This window comes from Bos javanicus, chromosome 28 (assembly GCF_032452875.1).
Source record: "Bos javanicus breed banteng chromosome 28, ARS-OSU_banteng_1.0, whole genome shotgun sequence".
Taxonomy (NCBI): Eukaryota; Metazoa; Chordata; class Mammalia; order Artiodactyla; family Bovidae; genus Bos; species Bos javanicus.
Genome location: NC_083895.1, coordinates 26,671,612 through 26,688,931, shown reverse-complemented (window position 1 = coordinate 26,688,931; position 17,320 = coordinate 26,671,612). Strand labels below are relative to the sequence as shown.

Sequence of the window (17,320 nt, the reverse complement as noted above, 5' to 3'; positions counted from 1 at the left end):
AGGTAAAACCAAGCAGTGATGTAGCATGCAGCAGGCGAAGACGACGCACATGCCCTCGCTCCTTCCGCTTTCTCGCCTCTATCTTCGAGGCAGTGGCAGCGCTGTCCGCGATCTGGTCGCCAACACACAGCTCTTTGTGCGCACCGAGGAGCTGCACACTCTCAAGGTGACTGGCCAGGGGACAGCCACCCAAATCGAGACTCATGTAGCCTCACCTCACTGGAGGGCTTCACTCTGGAAGATCAAGTCCTGCCTCCCGGCAGGCACCACCCTACAAGATGAGGCTACTCTGAGCCACTGTGGGGTGGAGGCTCTGAGCACGCAGGAAGTAGCCGGCCGCATACCTGGAGGTAAAGCTCATGGTTCCCCAACCCATGCTGGGAAAGTAAGAGGTCAGACTCTGAAGGTGGTCAAATAAGAAAAGAAGAAACCAATGGGCCAGTCAAGAAGCATACGCAGTACTGCTGCTGCTGCTGCTAAGTCGCTTCAGTCGTGTCCGACTCTGTGTGACCCCAGAGACGGCAGCCCACCAGGCTCCCCCGTTCCTGGGACTCTCCAGGCAAGAACACTGGAGTGGGTTGCCATTTCCTTCTCCAATGCACAAAACTGAAAAGTGAAAGGGAAGTCGCTCAGTCGTGTCCAACTCTTAGCGACTCCATGGAGCATTTATTAATGTTGTGCCCTCCTTTGGCAAGAAGAAGGACCTAGTACCAACTCTTAAGCCCTCTGTAACTTTGGTTTTCTCTAATAAAGCCACTTAGCTTTTAAACAAAAAAAGGTAAAACCACAGCCACCATGTGATCTGGCAGCCCCACTCTTAAGAGTAAGTGCACAGCAAAGCAGACGTCCAAAAGACACAGGCACCCAAACACGCACTGCAGCACCTTTTACAACAGCCACGATATGGAAGCCACCAAAATGTCCATGGACAGATTAATGGATAAAGAAGTGGAAAATGTTCACAATGTAATCTGACTCAGGCGTGAAAAAGAATGTAGCCATGCCCGTCGCCAGAACATAGCTGAAACCAGAGATAATCCTACTAAGGGAAGTAAGTCAGAATCAGAAAGGCAAAAACCATGACAGCCCTTATAGGTGCAGTTCAGCAGGCACACTCACAGAGTAACTGGAAGACATAAACGGACTCAGATACCCGAAAACCAAATTTATGGTTACCACAGGGGTAGGTAGCCTGGAAGAGAGAAATTAAGAGGATGGGATGAGCAAAAACAATTACCTACAAAGCAGATCATTAACAAGCAGCAATATCTACCAAGAGAGGTCTAACCAACACTCTGTATCAAGCTTTACGGGAAAAGAATCCAAACACACATATTACACAGGTATGTGTAACAGGAAACGAGCCTGTACACCTGCAACACACACAGCATGTATTTCATGTTACTCAAAAAAAACCTCAATCTCCATTGACACTGGATTGGATAAAGATGTGGTACATACATACCACAGAATATTTCTCAGCCATTAAAAAGAATGAAATAATGCCATGTGCAGCAGCATGGATGGACCGAGAGTGTCATATTGAGTGAAGTCAGTCAGGGACAGAAGGAGAAATACAGTATGACATCTCTTATATATGTGGAATCTATAAAGAAACGATACAAATGAACTTCCTTACAAAACAAAGGGACTCACAGACTTATAAAACTGACTTACAGTTGCTGGGGGGGGAAGGGGAAAGGGATAGTTAGGGAGATTGGAATAGACGTGTTCACACTGCTATATTTAAAACTGATAACCAATAAGGACCTATTGGATAGCACAAGGAACCCTGTTCAATGTTACGTGGCAGGCTGGATGGCAGGGAAGTTTTGGGAGCATGGATACACATACATGTATGAATGAGTCCCTTCACTGTTCACCTGAAACTGTCGTAACATTGTTAATCAGCTATACCCCAATACAAAATAAAAAATTCAAAAGAAAACAAATTAACCCAAAGAGAGGCAATGAGACACAAGCTTTGGGGTGCTTCTTCCTGCACACTGCACTGTAACTTAAAACCCCAAAGCAGGACTTACTCTAAGCCTCTGCTGGCTAGCTGGCGTAACTAGAGGTGCGATGGAGAAATATTTCCACCTTGAGACCATTTCCCACAACAACAACCTGAAAGCTCTTGCTATGGGAACTTAATATTCACAAGCACTGGTGGGCTGTTTCAATACCTGCCCTCCAAAATTTCCAGAGGTGATTAAGTGAAAAGAATTAAACACAGAGCATACTTTCAACAAGACAATTTCAACAGAGAAGTATAACTCACAGTATTTTTTAAAAAAGCACCCACAAACATGCACAATATGGTGAATTATTAGAGACATGCAAATCAAAAGTACGAGGTATCCCCTCACACCAGTCAAATTGGCCATAATCAGCTCTATAGAAGACAGTAACTGTTACAATGGGGTTAAGGGTACCCTCCTGTGTGCTGCTGAGATGTCAACAGAAACAGCCACCAGACAGAACAGTATAAAAGTGCCTTTAACAGTAAAACAGCAGCTGCCGTATGATCCTGTACTCTCACTCCAAAGACTAAGCGCCACAATCCAGACTTTGAAAAGACCCAGGCACCACAGGACCTTTTACAACAGCCAAAACACGGAAGTACCAAAATGCCCACTGACAGTTGATGAAGAGGTGAAACGTTCACAATGCAATCTGACCTGGCATGAAAAAGAATGTAATCGTTCCAATTGCTGGCTCATAGCTGAACCTAGAGATAATCCTACTAAGTGAAGTAAGGCAGAATCTGAAAGGCAAGTATCACATGTCACTTATAGGTGCAATTTACACGTGCACATCCATGCACGTCTTCTTACCAAAGAAAGAAGCATGGAAGGAATAATTTAGAAGCTTGGGATGAACAAATACAATCTATTTCCTACAAAACAGACAATCAACAAAGAGCAGTATCTACCAAGGGAGGTCTACTCAACACACTGTATTAACCTGTATCATAAAGAATCCAAACACACGTAGATAAATGTGCATGTGTAATAGGAAATGATTCTATACGCTACAACGCACACAACATGTATTTCCAAGTTACACCAGAAAAAATAAATAAGAGACATAATAAGAAATGAATTTGGGGTGCTTCTTCTGACGCACTGCACTCGGTAACTTACAACCCCAAAGCCGGATTTGCCCTAAGGCAAGCCCGGGTAAGTGGAGGTGGGTGTGAGAAAACGCTGCCTCCTTGTGGACCTTTCCCGCAACAGCAACCTGAAATCTGCTGCCTCCGAGAACTGTCAGTTCAGTGGCAATGAGTCAGACACAACTGAGTGACTTCGCTTTTTCTTTCTATAGTTCCTTTTGGAGAAGGAAATGGCAATCCATTTCCTTCCTTCAGGCAAGGCAGTGTTCTTGCCTGAAGAATGCCATGGACGGAGGGGCCCGGTGGGCTACAGTCTATGGGGTTGCAAAGAGTCGGACACGACTAAGCAACTAACACACACACACACACAAGCAAGCGAAATGAATTAAACACAGGGCACATTTTCAAGAAGACAATTTTAACAGAGAAGTCCAACTCAGTGTTTTTAAAAAAAAAAAAAGCACCCAGAAACAGGCGCAATATGATGAATTATTAAAGACATGCAAATCAGAAGGTATCCCCTCACATCAATCAAAATGGTCATAATCAAGAAGTCTACAGACAATAACAGCTACAACAGAGTTAAGAAAAGGGGACCCTCTGATGCTAACAGCCACTAGAGAGTACACTATAACAGTGCCTTTCAAAGGTAAAATCACAGCCACCCTATGACCTGGCGATCACACTCCTAAGAGTATGTGTGCAGCAAACCAGACTCTGAAGAGACTCATGCACCCAAACGAATACTACAGCACTATTTACAACAGCCAAGTCATGGAGGCCACCGAAATGCCCACAGACAGATGAGTGGATAAACAACTGACACGTGCACAGAATCAAACATAACTCAGCCATGAAAAAACATACAAAATGATGCTATTTGCAGTAAACTACAGTCCACGGGGTCACAAAGAGTCGGACACAACTGGGCGACTTCACTTCATGGACTTGTACATAATTTTTGTAAGTGAAGTAATTCAGAGAAAGATATAATATGATATTACTTGCAGATGGGATAGGTTAAAAAAAAAATTGACACCAATGCACTAATTTGCAAAAATGAAACAAACATTCAAACTTCAGAAACAAACTTAACAGTCATCAAGGAGAAAGGTGGTGGACAGGATATATTACGAGGTTTGGATCAACCTATACACACTAATCTGTATGAAACAGATAGTCAACAAAGGCTTACTGTGTAGCAAGAGGGGTGTACTAAGCAGTCTTTAATCATCTGTATGTGAAACGAACTGAAGATGAATACATAAGTGCGTATTTACCTGAAGAAGACTCTGTAAACCTAGAACAAATACCACGCTGTAAATCAAGTTTACATCACTAAGAAATTCATATTAAATTTAAAAAAAAAACAAGGAGTTTTGAGACACGAACTTTTGGGTGTTTATTCTGGCACATTTCACTCTAATTTACAAGCCGGGAAAAGGAATTCCCCTAAGGCTCTAGTTACTGCAATAGGAAGAGTTGGGTGTGAAGAATTCAGCCACCCTGTGACCATTTCCCAAAAGAGCAACCTGAAAATCGACTGTGCAGCACAGGGAACTCTACTAAACACTCTGTAATGGCCTAAATGGGAGAGAAGCTAAAAACGTGTGGATATATGTATATGTATAACTGATTAACTTTGCTGTATACCTGAAACCAAAACAACATATAAATATACTGTACTCCAATAAAATTTTTAATTCTGTTGAGAGTAGATCTTAAGATTCTCATCACAAGAAAAAAATTCTAAAAATGTGTGGTGATGAATACTAATCAGGCTTACTATGATCATTTCAAAATATACACATATATTGAATCATTATGTTGTACACTTTCAACTAACATTATATGTCAATGATAACTCAAAAAGCTTTAACATAAAAGAGCAAATTAGCAAGAAAACACAAAAATTGAATAAATATGCGTAAAAAGTATGCACACTTTCAAAAGAGAAAATACAAAAATGAAAATAATACTTTAAAATTACCATTTTGATCAAGGAAATTCAAGTTAAAATGAGACATTTTGCCTATATTAGCAAAGAATTTTTTCAAATCTATGTAGGGAAAATATGTGAAGGAGATGAGAACGCTCATATACCAGTGGTGTAAGAATACATCGGGAGACTTTTTGTAGCAATTTTATAATGACTGACATGCTTATAAAATGGTCATCTTCCAAATACTGTATAGCATCATTGATATGTGGAATCTTAAAAAGAAAAAAAGAGTGAACTCCTAGAAGCAGAATAGAATGGTGGTTGCCAGGGGCTGAGGTGATGGGAGAAATGGGGAAATGTTTGGCAAAGGGTACAAACTTCAAGTTCTAAGAAAGTTCTGGGGATCTAACGTACAGCATGTTGACTATAGTTAATAATACTGTATCGTATACTCAAAAGTTGCTAAGATGGTAAACCTTAAATATTCGTACCACAAAAAAAAATAAAAAGAAAGGTAACTTTATGGGGTGATGGAGATGTCAGTCAATCCTGTTCTGGTAATCATTTTCAATATATCTGTGAATCAAATCATCACACTGTGCATCTTAAACTTACACAAATTATATGTCAACTGTGTCTCAAATCTGGAAATAAATCAATGAATGAATGTTTAAAATTCCTCTGCAGGGCCTCCCCTGGTGGTCCAGTGGTTAAGAATCTGCCTTTCAACGCAGGGGATGCAGGTTCGAACCCTGGTCGGGGAACTCAGATCCCACGTAACATGGGACCACTGAGCCCGTACTAGCCACAACCAGAGAAGCCCCCGTGCCCGGCAACACAGAGCCCACACACTGCAGCAAAGACCCAGTGCAGCCAAAAGAAAAAAATGAAACGTATGGTAATGTCCAAAATCAGTAATAATAAAATAAAATAAAAACCTTCTAGCTTGTAAGATTGTGTCTCTTCAACCACCAGCACCCAAAACCTGCTAATAAATAACTCTTCACAACTACAGAATGCATTTTCTTTTTATTATTCTATATTTGAGCAATTTTATGGAGGAAAAGAATCCCTTTATTTTAATACAATAACTAATATGTCACCTTGGAAAGCAGCAGGACAAAGAACAAGAGTTTGGGATCAGACAAACCACACTTAAATTCTGACTGTGTCACACAGTATATGCTTATCTCGCTGAATCACAAAGTCCTTACTTATAAATGGGAATAACAGTATTTCTTTCATAGTGTTGTTATGAGAATAAAAGGTAGCCTGCTTAAACACTCAATAAATATTAGTCTTTATTAGTTGCATCTTCTAAAACTAAAACATTAGTTTTATTAGTTATATCATCTAGTTCATCTTTACAGAGCCTTACAAGAAAAAATGTTAATATAGTTGTAATCACAGTGTATATGTTAAACGCATTTTCCATATACTGATGATCCAAATACTTCTATCATTTTAATGGTTACATTACATTGCCTTTCTAAGAGAGTATCATCATTTATTTAACCATTCTACAATCACTGGATGTATACAGCATATTTTCAGTGACTCTGCATTAACTACTTTATTATCTGCTTTCCTGTTTCCTATCTTCAAATTCAATGATTCCTCACTTTGTTTCGATCTCTCCATTATCTAGAACTATATTTTGTATGCATAGATTTTTAAAAATGGCATTCTAACCTGCCACTATTAGGTTAATAATTTATGAAATATTTTATTCAAAATTATTCATTATTGATACCAAACAAGTAGAAAACCATATAAGCAATCAAACTTCTCCAACTAAACACTAGCTTATACATTTGTAAACTGAAACTCTCCATTAAATTCATTCAAGCATTCACACAGTAGTAACACTATTCCTTTTTTGGTTGCTCTGGATGAACAAGGTAAAATATCACTCACTGGTTATCAAGAAATAGATACTGTTCTAGATGCTGCAGTGAATACAATAGCAAAAACATCCTTGTCATCCTGGGCATACGCTCTAGTACTGAAGATGGGTGATGAATAAAATATTAAAATGAATAATATGTTAGTGACAAGTGCAAAGCAAAAAAAGCTGGAAAGCCGGGGCAGGGTAGGAAGTATTAGGGAGGCTTGGTTTGCAGTGTGAGGTGAGTAGCCAGTGAGTCCTCCTTGGATGGGAGACATGTGAGTCAAGATCCGAAGAAAATGAGGGAGCGACCCAGACAGATATCTAGGGAAAGAGCAGTATTAGCAGAGGAAACAAAGTGCAGGGGTCCTGAGCTGGGAGCTTATCTGGTGTGTTTTAGGAACAGCAAGGTCAGTGTAGCTAGAACAGAATGAGACGGGGAGAGTAGCAGATGAAATTAGAGAAGTAACTGTAGCCAGATCAGAAAATGAACTTGTAGGTTTTCATGGGTCTTCAGAGTCTACTGAGTAGGATGGGAAAACCATTGAAAAATCTGAAGAAAGGAGTGATGTGATCTGATTTACCTTTGAACACGGCTGAGAACAGACTGAAGGGGGTATAATAGCAGGAAGACCAACAAGAAGGTTACAGCAAGAGATGATGGTGATGGCAGTGGCCTGATTCTAGATATTACTTTGCCAACAAAGGTCCGTCTAGTCAAAGCTATGGTTTTTCCAGTAGTCATGTATGGATGTGAGAGTTGGACCATAAAGAAAGTTGAGCGCCGAAGAATTGAGGCTTTTGAACTACAGTGTTGGAGAAGACTCTTCAGAGTCCCGTGGACTGCAAGGAGATCCAACCAGTCAATTCTAAAGGAAATCACTTCTGAATATTCATTGGAAGGACTGATGCTGAAGCTGAAGCTCCAATACTTTGATGGCCACCTGATGCGAAGAACTGACTCATTGGAAAAGTCCCTGATCTGGGAACAACTGAAGGCAGGAGGAGAAGGAAACGACAGAGGATGAGATGATTTGATGGCATCACTGACTCGATGGACATGAGTCTGAGCAAGCTCTGGGAGTTGGTGATGGACAGCGAAGCCTGGTGTGCTGCAGTCCATATGGTCACAAAGAATTGGACACGACTGAGCGACTCAACTGACTGATTCTAGACCTAACTTAAAAGTAAAGCCAAAGGGACTTCCTCAGTGATCCAGTGGCTAAGACTCCACACTCCCAACGCAGGAGGCTTGGATTAGGCCCCTGGTTGGAGAGCTAGATTCGCACACCACAAGATTCCACACGCCACAACAAAGATCAAAGATCCCAAGTGCCGCAACTAAGACCCAGCACAGCCAAATAAATAAATAAATATTAAAAAATAAAAGTTAAGCCAAAAGAATCTGCTGAGACGGTGAGTAGGAGAGAAGTCTCCAAGGTTTCAGGCCTCAAGGTGTTCATTGCAAGCAAGGTAGGAAGGGGAAAGTATCAGAAGCCCAATGTTAGACAGTAGTTTTAGAGATACCTACCTTCCTCATAAAAAGTGCAACTGTCAAATCAGCAGTTTGGAATCAGAGAGGTACAGACTGGGGATATTAATTTGGGAGTCATCAGTATAGAGATGGTATTTAGAACAAAGAAGTGAATGTAGATGGAAAGAGACACCCAAAAACACTGAACTCTGGGTACCCCACTGTTTAGAGGTTGGAGATAAAAAGATGAAGCAACAAGAACTGAGAAGAAGGGAAAACAAACACGTGGAAGCTAAATAAAAGAAGCAGTCGGACTTCCCTGGTGGTCCAGTGGTTAAGAATCTACCTGTCAATGCAGAAGACATAGGTTCAACCCCTGGTCTGGGAAGATGCTGCACAGCAACGGAGCCTGTGAGCCACAACTACTGAGCCCACGCCTGGAGCCCACACTCTGCAACAACAGAAGCCACCGCAGTGAGAAGCTTATGCACTGCAGCCAGAGAAAGCCCTCGTGCGGCAACGAAGACCCAGCCCCAGCGTGGCCAAAAATGAAGAAATAAAAATACAACTTGGTATAAAAGAAAAAAAGAAGTATGTCCAGGAAGAGAGACTACCCAACTGAGCCAGAGACCAGACTGAATAACTATGCCAAACGCTCAAGATGAAGACTAAGAATTTACTACTGAATTTAGCAATATATGAATCACTAGTGAAACTGGTAAAACATTGATTCTTAATCTTGAGTTTGAAAAACCTCAAAATACCTGGTTATTTAAAAAACTGCTACACATAGTCTCAGAACAAAATTAACTAAATCCATTTTAATTTCACAAGACTGCTAATATTTTGTAACAGACTTCACTTTTTAGAGCAGTGTTAAGTTCACAGTGAAGCTGAGAAGAAGGTACAGAGATCTCCTATTGACCTCCCTGCCCCCAACATGTACGGCCTCCTCCAGAAAGTCAAGGGGTGCATAAAATTTATTAAGGAAATGAATGGCAACCCAGAGGTGTTACAAAGTTCACCTCTGTAGGACGGTGAGCCTCTAAAGCCCAAGTTTTCAACGTGGCTCTCTAGAGCCCTAGAACTAGTCCTACAGCACCTCTTGTGCTACCACAGCAGGGAGGGAAGAAGGTATCTGTAGTGGATTGGGCTCAGGCTTCTTCTGACCTGTTTCACCACAGTAGCTCTATCAAGTTTTATATATTGTATTTCAGAGGGGTTCTACAATTCAAAAAAATAAAGTTATCGAAAATTACTACCCTGAAGCAGTGCTTCTCAAAGTGCAGTAGCCAAACCAGTAGCAGCAGTCGCACCCGGTTAAAAAGGTACCAACCCAGACCTACTCACTCAGAGTCAGGGGTGTGAGCACTGTATTTTAACAAGTTCTCCAGGTGATTCTGATACATGCTGAAACTTGAGAACCAGTGCCTCCAAAATTTCAGATATTTTGCTTAAGTACTGATAGCTGTTTGCTTTCCTCTAAGCACTGCTATCCTCAGTAGAAATCAAAATAGAAATTTTGCAAGTATCAGTATTTCAGGGTATTAGAATAACATTTCTTATACAGTAATACTTGGATTAAGACCTTATCCAAGGATTATTTTTAAGAATGCTAAAGTCTTTAATAAAAAATATTAAATAATTTTAGCTATTAGGTGACCACATAGACAGTTGTATAAAGACATCCCAAAGCACACTGAAAAGTCATATTGTAATATTAGGAATGAGGAATTCTTAACACCAATTCTTAACTAGTTTCAATCAAAGATTAAAATTTATCTGACATGCAACATACCTCTTTCATATACTGATTATATAGAGCTTCGGATGATTCTAGATAAGCTTGTGCAGTTTCAATTTCTTCTCTTTCAGACCACAAGATACCCAGGTTATTCTGGAAAATAAAAAGAGAAAAAAATGACAATATAAATCATCCAATAAAGTAGTTTTCATAGTTTCAAAGTCAATGCTTACCTAAATAGTACTAGTGTCTGATTAACAATGAATTAATTATTCATAATACTATTGTCCTTATGTCACAGGAGGAAGGAAGAAGAAGAGGAAGAGAAGTCGCTCAGTCATGTCCGACTCTTTGTGACTCCATGGACTGTAGCCTACCAGGCTCCTCCATCCATGGGATTTCCCAGTCAAGAGTACTGGAGTGGGTAGCCATTTCCTTCTCCAGGGGATCTTCCTGACCCAGGGATCGAACCCAGGTCTCCTGCACTGCAGACAGATGCTTTACCATCTGAGCCACTGGGGAAGAACAGGAGACAGTCACTAAATTGGGTTCCCCAATGATTCCTGCCTTCTGGTGTTCGTGCCCTTGTACAATCTCTTCCCTTTAAGTCTGGGCTAGATTTAGGGACTTGCTTCTAACAAACAGAACACGGCAACAGTGATGGATGGTCCCCTCCAACATCAAGTTACAAAACACTATGGTTCCATTTTGGGTGCTCCCTCTTGCTGTTCTCTCTGAGGGAAGTCAAATGCCATATTTTGAGCCACATTATGGTGTCAAGGAACTAAGAGAAGTCAACAGTCAGGGCCTCAGACCAACAGCCTGTATGAATCCTGCCAAGAACCACACAAGTGAGCTTGGATTCTCTAGTTAAACCTTCCAGCGCAGCCCCAGCAGGCCAATAGTCTGATGACAGACCTTGAGCTAGGGGCAAGCCAGCCTGGATTCCTGTTATCTCAGTAATTAAGTTTCAAGCTGCTGAATTTGGGGGTACAATGTTACATTTTAAAAACTAAGTCAGTTTTCCCTCTGCTACACAACTCTTTTATCATAGGGCAAATCAGGCCTGTGCTGAAGACTAGCTCCTGCTTAGACAATGGGATTAGTCAGCCTCCCAACCCTCAGGACAGTCTTTCAGGCACAGGGATTCTGCTGAGGCTGGGCTTCTACCATCTTTTTTGCTTACTCCCCCAGAGAGAAGGGAACAGGATAAGGAAACAATGTTTTTAAAGCAAATTCTTAACCTTGGCCCAAGAACCCACAAGTTACCCACGAAGAGAATTCAGAGTCTATGAATGTGGATGGGGAAACATTACAACGTCATTTTCACTATATCCTCTTACAATTTAGCATTTTTCTTTTCAGGTATGAAGGCAGGAAACAAAATGTAACAGTGTTACAGTACCTGGGGTTTTGTGGTCTATAGAAGTGAAAAATATCTTTGTATTATAGCTCACAGATATCTCAAACTATCATTAATATTCAATAATACTTTAAAATTATATTTAAAAACATGTTATTTAATGGACTCATAAGGAACCTTATATATCACTATATCATACATTTGTTTTTAAAAATATTTTGATAACTTCAATATTACTGGTTTCTTTTGCAACCCTCTACATTTTATTTTATACATTTAAAATTATTATTCTGTTTCATGAAATACAGGCTTCAGTAGACTGCAAAAGGGGCATGTGGCAGACACAAAAAAATGTTTCGAAATCCTACAGTTTAAAGGTAATATGATCGCTGCCCTGGAACATAGACCTCTGGTCCTATGGCCTTACATAGTATACCTATTCTAGTTTTTTGTTTTTTTTTTAAGTGACTTGATCAGTTCTCAGTGTCTAGAGCTGCAGGTAGGTTATGGTGATAAATTACTGAGATGGGGCAATTCTCTCCTCTGTATTTCTTTGCAGTACCCTGGGGAAGCTTAAAGACTCAGTACTAATTTAATGATAATTCTGCCCATCCAGCCTCAAGAGTATATAATCTCCCTTAAAACTCATTTCTTAAATTTAGAAATGAATCCACAAGTTACCTCTTCTCACCCCCTGGGTCAATTCATTTTTCGTCTGAGACACTCCATTTGGCCATGACACCAGTAAACGCAAACCCAGCAGACTGTACCTAACTAGAGAAGTATCTACTACCAGGAACTAGTTAGCCACATTTACTCTATTTAGATGGGATGGTGATGCATTTAGGCTGCTAGATCCAGAGTAAGCTCTGCCACAGAAAGCACCAACTCTGGTGTGTAAATCTGAAACCAAGTAGAGACCTAGAGTGTGTCTAGAAATGACACAGGTTTTCCTTCTGAACCATAACTTACTGAGGTCCTGAAGTTAAGGACCATGCAAGGGATCTAAAACTGACCTGACTTTTCAAAATACTGTTAATGTTTTGCTTCAGTGTTTCCTCCACACAGGTAATCTTTTTTTTTGATGTGCTAATTATTTTTACAATATAAATCCCATAATATATCAGAAAGTACTGTATCATTCACAGAGCATCACCATGTTCCTGCCCTTGGGATAACAGAATAGGTAAGGGAAAAAACTGAATCAAAAACAGCTAAAGAAGTACTACTAGTGAATTCTACCAAACACGTAAGGAAAAAATAATACCAAGTCTACACAAATTCATCCAGAAAAACAAAGAGGAAAGAATAGTTCCTCTATACCAAAGACATAACAAGAAACTACAGACTGATATCCTTCATGAACAAAGATACAAAAAATACTAACAAAATTTTAGCAAATTCCATCCAACAGTACATAAAAAGGGTAATATCTGACCCAACTTTGGCTTGGCAAAATCTCCAAGTGGAGTTTATCACAGGAAAGAAAGGTTGGCTTAGCATTAGAAAAATCAATCAATGTAATTCACCATATTAACAGACAAAAGAAAAAAAAAGAAAAAAGATTATCTCTGATGCAGCAATGAAATGATGATGATCAGTGAAAGAAGTCAGACAAAAGAAAAGCATACACCATATAAGTCCATTATGAAATTCTAGAAAATGTGGGGGAGGAGGGCAAGAAGGAAAAGAGAATACAGGAGCGAGTGAGGGGTTACAAATGCACCTGCACAAAGAAACTTTTAGTGGTGATGGATCTGATCATTACTGTGATTGCCGTGACTGTTTCATGGGAATACAGAGATGTCGAAATTCATCAAATTGTATACTTAGATACTTGCTGTTTACTATATGTCTGCTGTACCTCAGTAAAGCTGAGGTCCTCCTTAAACATATATGTCCTGGCAGTGGGGAGAACAATCTACTAATTTGTCAAGTTAAATTTTGCTCAGCATGATAATGCAAGTGTGTATTTCTGAACCAACATAAATCATTTCTAAAGGCTGCATACTGCTCTTCTATGTGGATGTACCAGTACTTATTTAACTACAAAGCTACTCACTAATGTTTATTTTATTCTTTTCTTTTTTAAATTAACAACGATATGACAAACATCCATGTTAACAGACCTTTGCATACCTGTCTCAATATTATTTTACAATACTGACGGGAAATTTTTAAGTCAAAGTCTTGACTCAGATACCTACTGATCTCCAGAAAGTTCTACGGATTTATATTTCCACCAATAATTATGCTAATGGACAGTATCCATCTCCTCATAGTTTCTCCAAAAATGAATGCAATCAATATCTTTAATAATCTCTGCCAATGTGATACAATTATTCTATACCATCCTTTCAGTCTGCTTTATATTAGTAAGGTCAAATCTCTCATCAAAGCAAATATTAAATGTAATAAAAGGCCCCTGTAATAAACAGATCAGCTGAGCAGTAGACTTCAGAAACAGACTAGCATAAGCCGAATCTAAATAATCTTGCCACTGAGGAACATGGTATATCACTTCTTTTAAGATTATCAGTTCTATTATCCCACCCTTTGTAAATGTAATTTCTAAAAATAACACTTTTAACAAATTATTGCTTATAGACAGAATACTATTGATATTATATATTTACCATATAACCTCCTGGTTTGGTTTTGTTAACCTCCTGTTTCATCAAACAGTTCTAAGACTTTTATAGTTGATGACTTTAGGTATACATAAATCACATTAAAAAAATGATTTTTATTTTAAAAGATTGATACTATTTTTTGCTTTCTATATTACTGCAATGGCCAGAACTTCTAATCAAGATTTTGTTCCTGGTTTTAGTAAAAATATCTATAATAATTCACCATTCAGAAAAAGCTGGCTGTTCAAAATGCTGTAAATCATTGAATGTAAGATGTTACAATTTTTAAGACACAATTATTTTATGTATCAACAAGAAAACACTGCCAAGTAAATTTTGACATAAAATCAATCAGCTGTAAGATGGATCCTGATTTCAGAGATATTAATATACTTAAGAACATGCACATTAAAAGTCACAAAAGTACAGTAAATACTGGAGACCTATATTACATAAATTATTTTAAAAGAAATGCAACATCTTATCCTTTGGCTTTCTTACTAGGTGCTTTGTAGAGGCCTGTGTATTATGAAAAAGCGTGTTGAAAAGGTAGAGGAGCCTCTCCTCTGCTGCCTTTGTTGCTAAAAGAAAAACTTTTGCTTTCAGGATGAGAGGCTTTCATTGAAGGAAAAAAGGTAGGAAAAAAAAAAAAAGAAGAAGGTTTCTATTTTTGAGATAGGGAAGGAATTTTTAAAATCTTCATTAAGATCTTAGGAGGAGAAGGCAATGGCACCCCACTCCAGTACTCTTGCCTGGAAAATCCCATGGACAGACGAGCCTGGGAGGCTGCAGTCCATGGGGTCGCTGGGAGTTGGACACGACTGAGCGCCTTCACTTCACTTTTCCCTTTCATGCATTGGAGAAGAAAATGGCAACCCACTCCAGTGTTCTTGCCTGGAGAATCCCAGGATGGGGAGCCTGGTGGGCTGCCATCTATGGGGTCGCACAGAGTAAGACACGACTGAAGCGACTTAGCAGCAAGATCTTAGGAAGCCAAATGGTTGAAGAAAATTTCAAGTAATTGAGATTTTGTTTGAATTCAACATCTTATGGATTTCATTAGATCATTCATCCACTCAACAAACCAACCAAAAATGGTCTTTTATGTGCCAGGGACTGAGATTACAAATAATAAGCAAAAAAGAGCTATAGTTCCTGTTATTATGTAGCTTTTAATTTAATTGGGCCATGATAACAGAATATGTCCTATACAATGTCCTTTTTAACTCTGAGACCTACTAAGATCAACTGAGGTAAATGTTCCCTGGATCACATATACTAGGAACTGGAACTACTGAACGTAAGGGTTTGTGAGCTAACTTAAGCAAAGAACGTGACACAAAAGTTCATACATATTTGTATTCTGAACTGTTATCTTCCCAACGAGAACGTCAGATTTATTTCTTAATAAACCAAGCACCAGAGAAATACGAAACAGTTAAGTATTAAAGAAATCAAACGTATTAGGAGGAAGTCAGTTCAGAATACAACGATCCAAAGAAAGTTAGTAAAACTATGAAGTGAATCTTGAAATCGGTTTTGAAGAGTGGGCAGGAATTCCCTGAGAAGCAAACGAATGACTATGGCAAGACAGACATCTTATTTCAAATTAAGAATGCACTCTAATTATTCTCTACAATTTCCTTGAGATCTGAAATTAATAAACAAATTACTTCGGGTTTTTCTTAATAGAATGAACTGGATTTGGAAAGGTGGAGGGTTGGAAAGAGCATTTACAATGTAGGAGGGTCTTGGGTAACCGACGCGTTGACTACGACTAAGTGAAGCAATGTGATGGAGTAAGCGAAGAGGATGGAGACGGAGTTTGGAAGCCGCTTACCACAGAGGTTTGAAAACGTGGGGACAAATTGTGCCTTATTACGTTTGCCTTTGGTCTCGGCAGGAGTTGAGGCCCCTCTCCACCCATTGGCCTCCGGCCAACAGCAGCGGGCCCGCATCTTTCTCACCTGCGCCTGGATGTAGAGGGAGACGCAGTCGTGCGACAGTCGGTACTTGCGCAGTAGCCGCAGGCATTTTACCAGATGCTCCTCCCCCGCCGACAACTCCTCGGTGTCAATGTGGTTCACCCCGAGATGGAACTCAATAACCGCTCGCCTCACTGCTCCCTGGGCGACGGGCCCCTCGGCCTCCACCAATTCAGCCGGCAGCCCCAAAGCGTGTTCCCCCGCGCCCAAGCTATCATCGGCCTGCGGTCGCTCATCCTCGTCCTCAGGAGCGGGTCCCAATAGCGCCTTAACCTCTTCCAGCAGCGCCCGGGCGCTGTATTTCGACTTGTACGGTTCCTTCTCCGGGTTTTTATGCAGTTCCACCCGTGATAAGGCCAGTGCAGTCTGGAATTTCTCACGAATCTCGTCCCACGGAGAATCCGCCATAGCGGCCTGGTCAGCCTCGGTTTCAATTGGGACTCCCGCCTTCCTTCTCTTTTGCGACGCTTCACTTACGGCCGCCACAGCCCTGCGCCTGCGCATTGCGGAACGCCAGCCAATGACGTACTGCCGGGGAACAGCAGTAAGCTTTGCAGTGACCAATGGGAAGGCGTAGTCGTCACCACAGCAACCGTTGTCATGGAAAGGAAGCTGTCCGAAGGCATTACCATTTCCAGCCCAGTCCCGCCCTCTGCGGCAGGGAGTCTCTCTTGCTTACTGGTGATATCGATTGACTACCAGATCACAAGGAAATGTTTACAAACATAGCTGGGTAACTACTCTCGTTAATTGCTATAAGCTGAAAGGCAGAAACGTTTTGACAGTATATAACCCAGCCCATCAGTGGATAAAAATGTAACAAGGATCCGTGTATTGTTATTAATGTATAGCCTCTATGAACGTCACCCTGTTTATTTAACTTATATGCAGAGTACATCATGAGAAACGCTGGACTGGAAGAAACACAAACTGGAATCAAGATTGCCGGGAGAAATATCAATAACCTCAGATATGCAGATGACACCACCCTTATGGCAGAAAGTGAAGAGGAACTCAAAAGCCTCTTGATGAAAGTGAAAGTGGAGAGTGAAAAAGTTGGCTTAAAGCTCAACATTCAGAAAACGAAGATCATGGCATCCGGTCCCACCACTTCATGGGAAATAGATGGGGAAACAGTGGAAACAGTGTCAGACTTTATTTTTCTGGGCTCCAAAA

At 40.3% G+C, this 17,320-nt stretch overlaps 1 protein-coding gene across 1 annotated transcript in view; it reads right to left on the bottom strand.

The window, feature by feature from the left end:
- The window catches only part of KIFBP (kinesin family binding protein), a 56,453-nt gene extending 39,779 nt beyond the window's left edge, over window positions 1-16,674 (bottom strand). Inside the window, exons 1-2 of the mRNA XM_061405178.1 lie at window positions 16,127-16,674; window positions 10,218-10,316 (exon numbers count right to left, since the gene is read on the bottom strand). Of these exons, the coding sequence (XP_061261162.1) occupies window positions 10,218-10,316; window positions 16,127-16,648 (621 nt within the window). The 5' untranslated portion in view covers window positions 16,649-16,674. The remainder of the gene's footprint in view (window positions 1-10,217; window positions 10,317-16,126) is intronic.
- Between the last annotated feature and the right edge of the window lie 646 nt (window positions 16,675-17,320).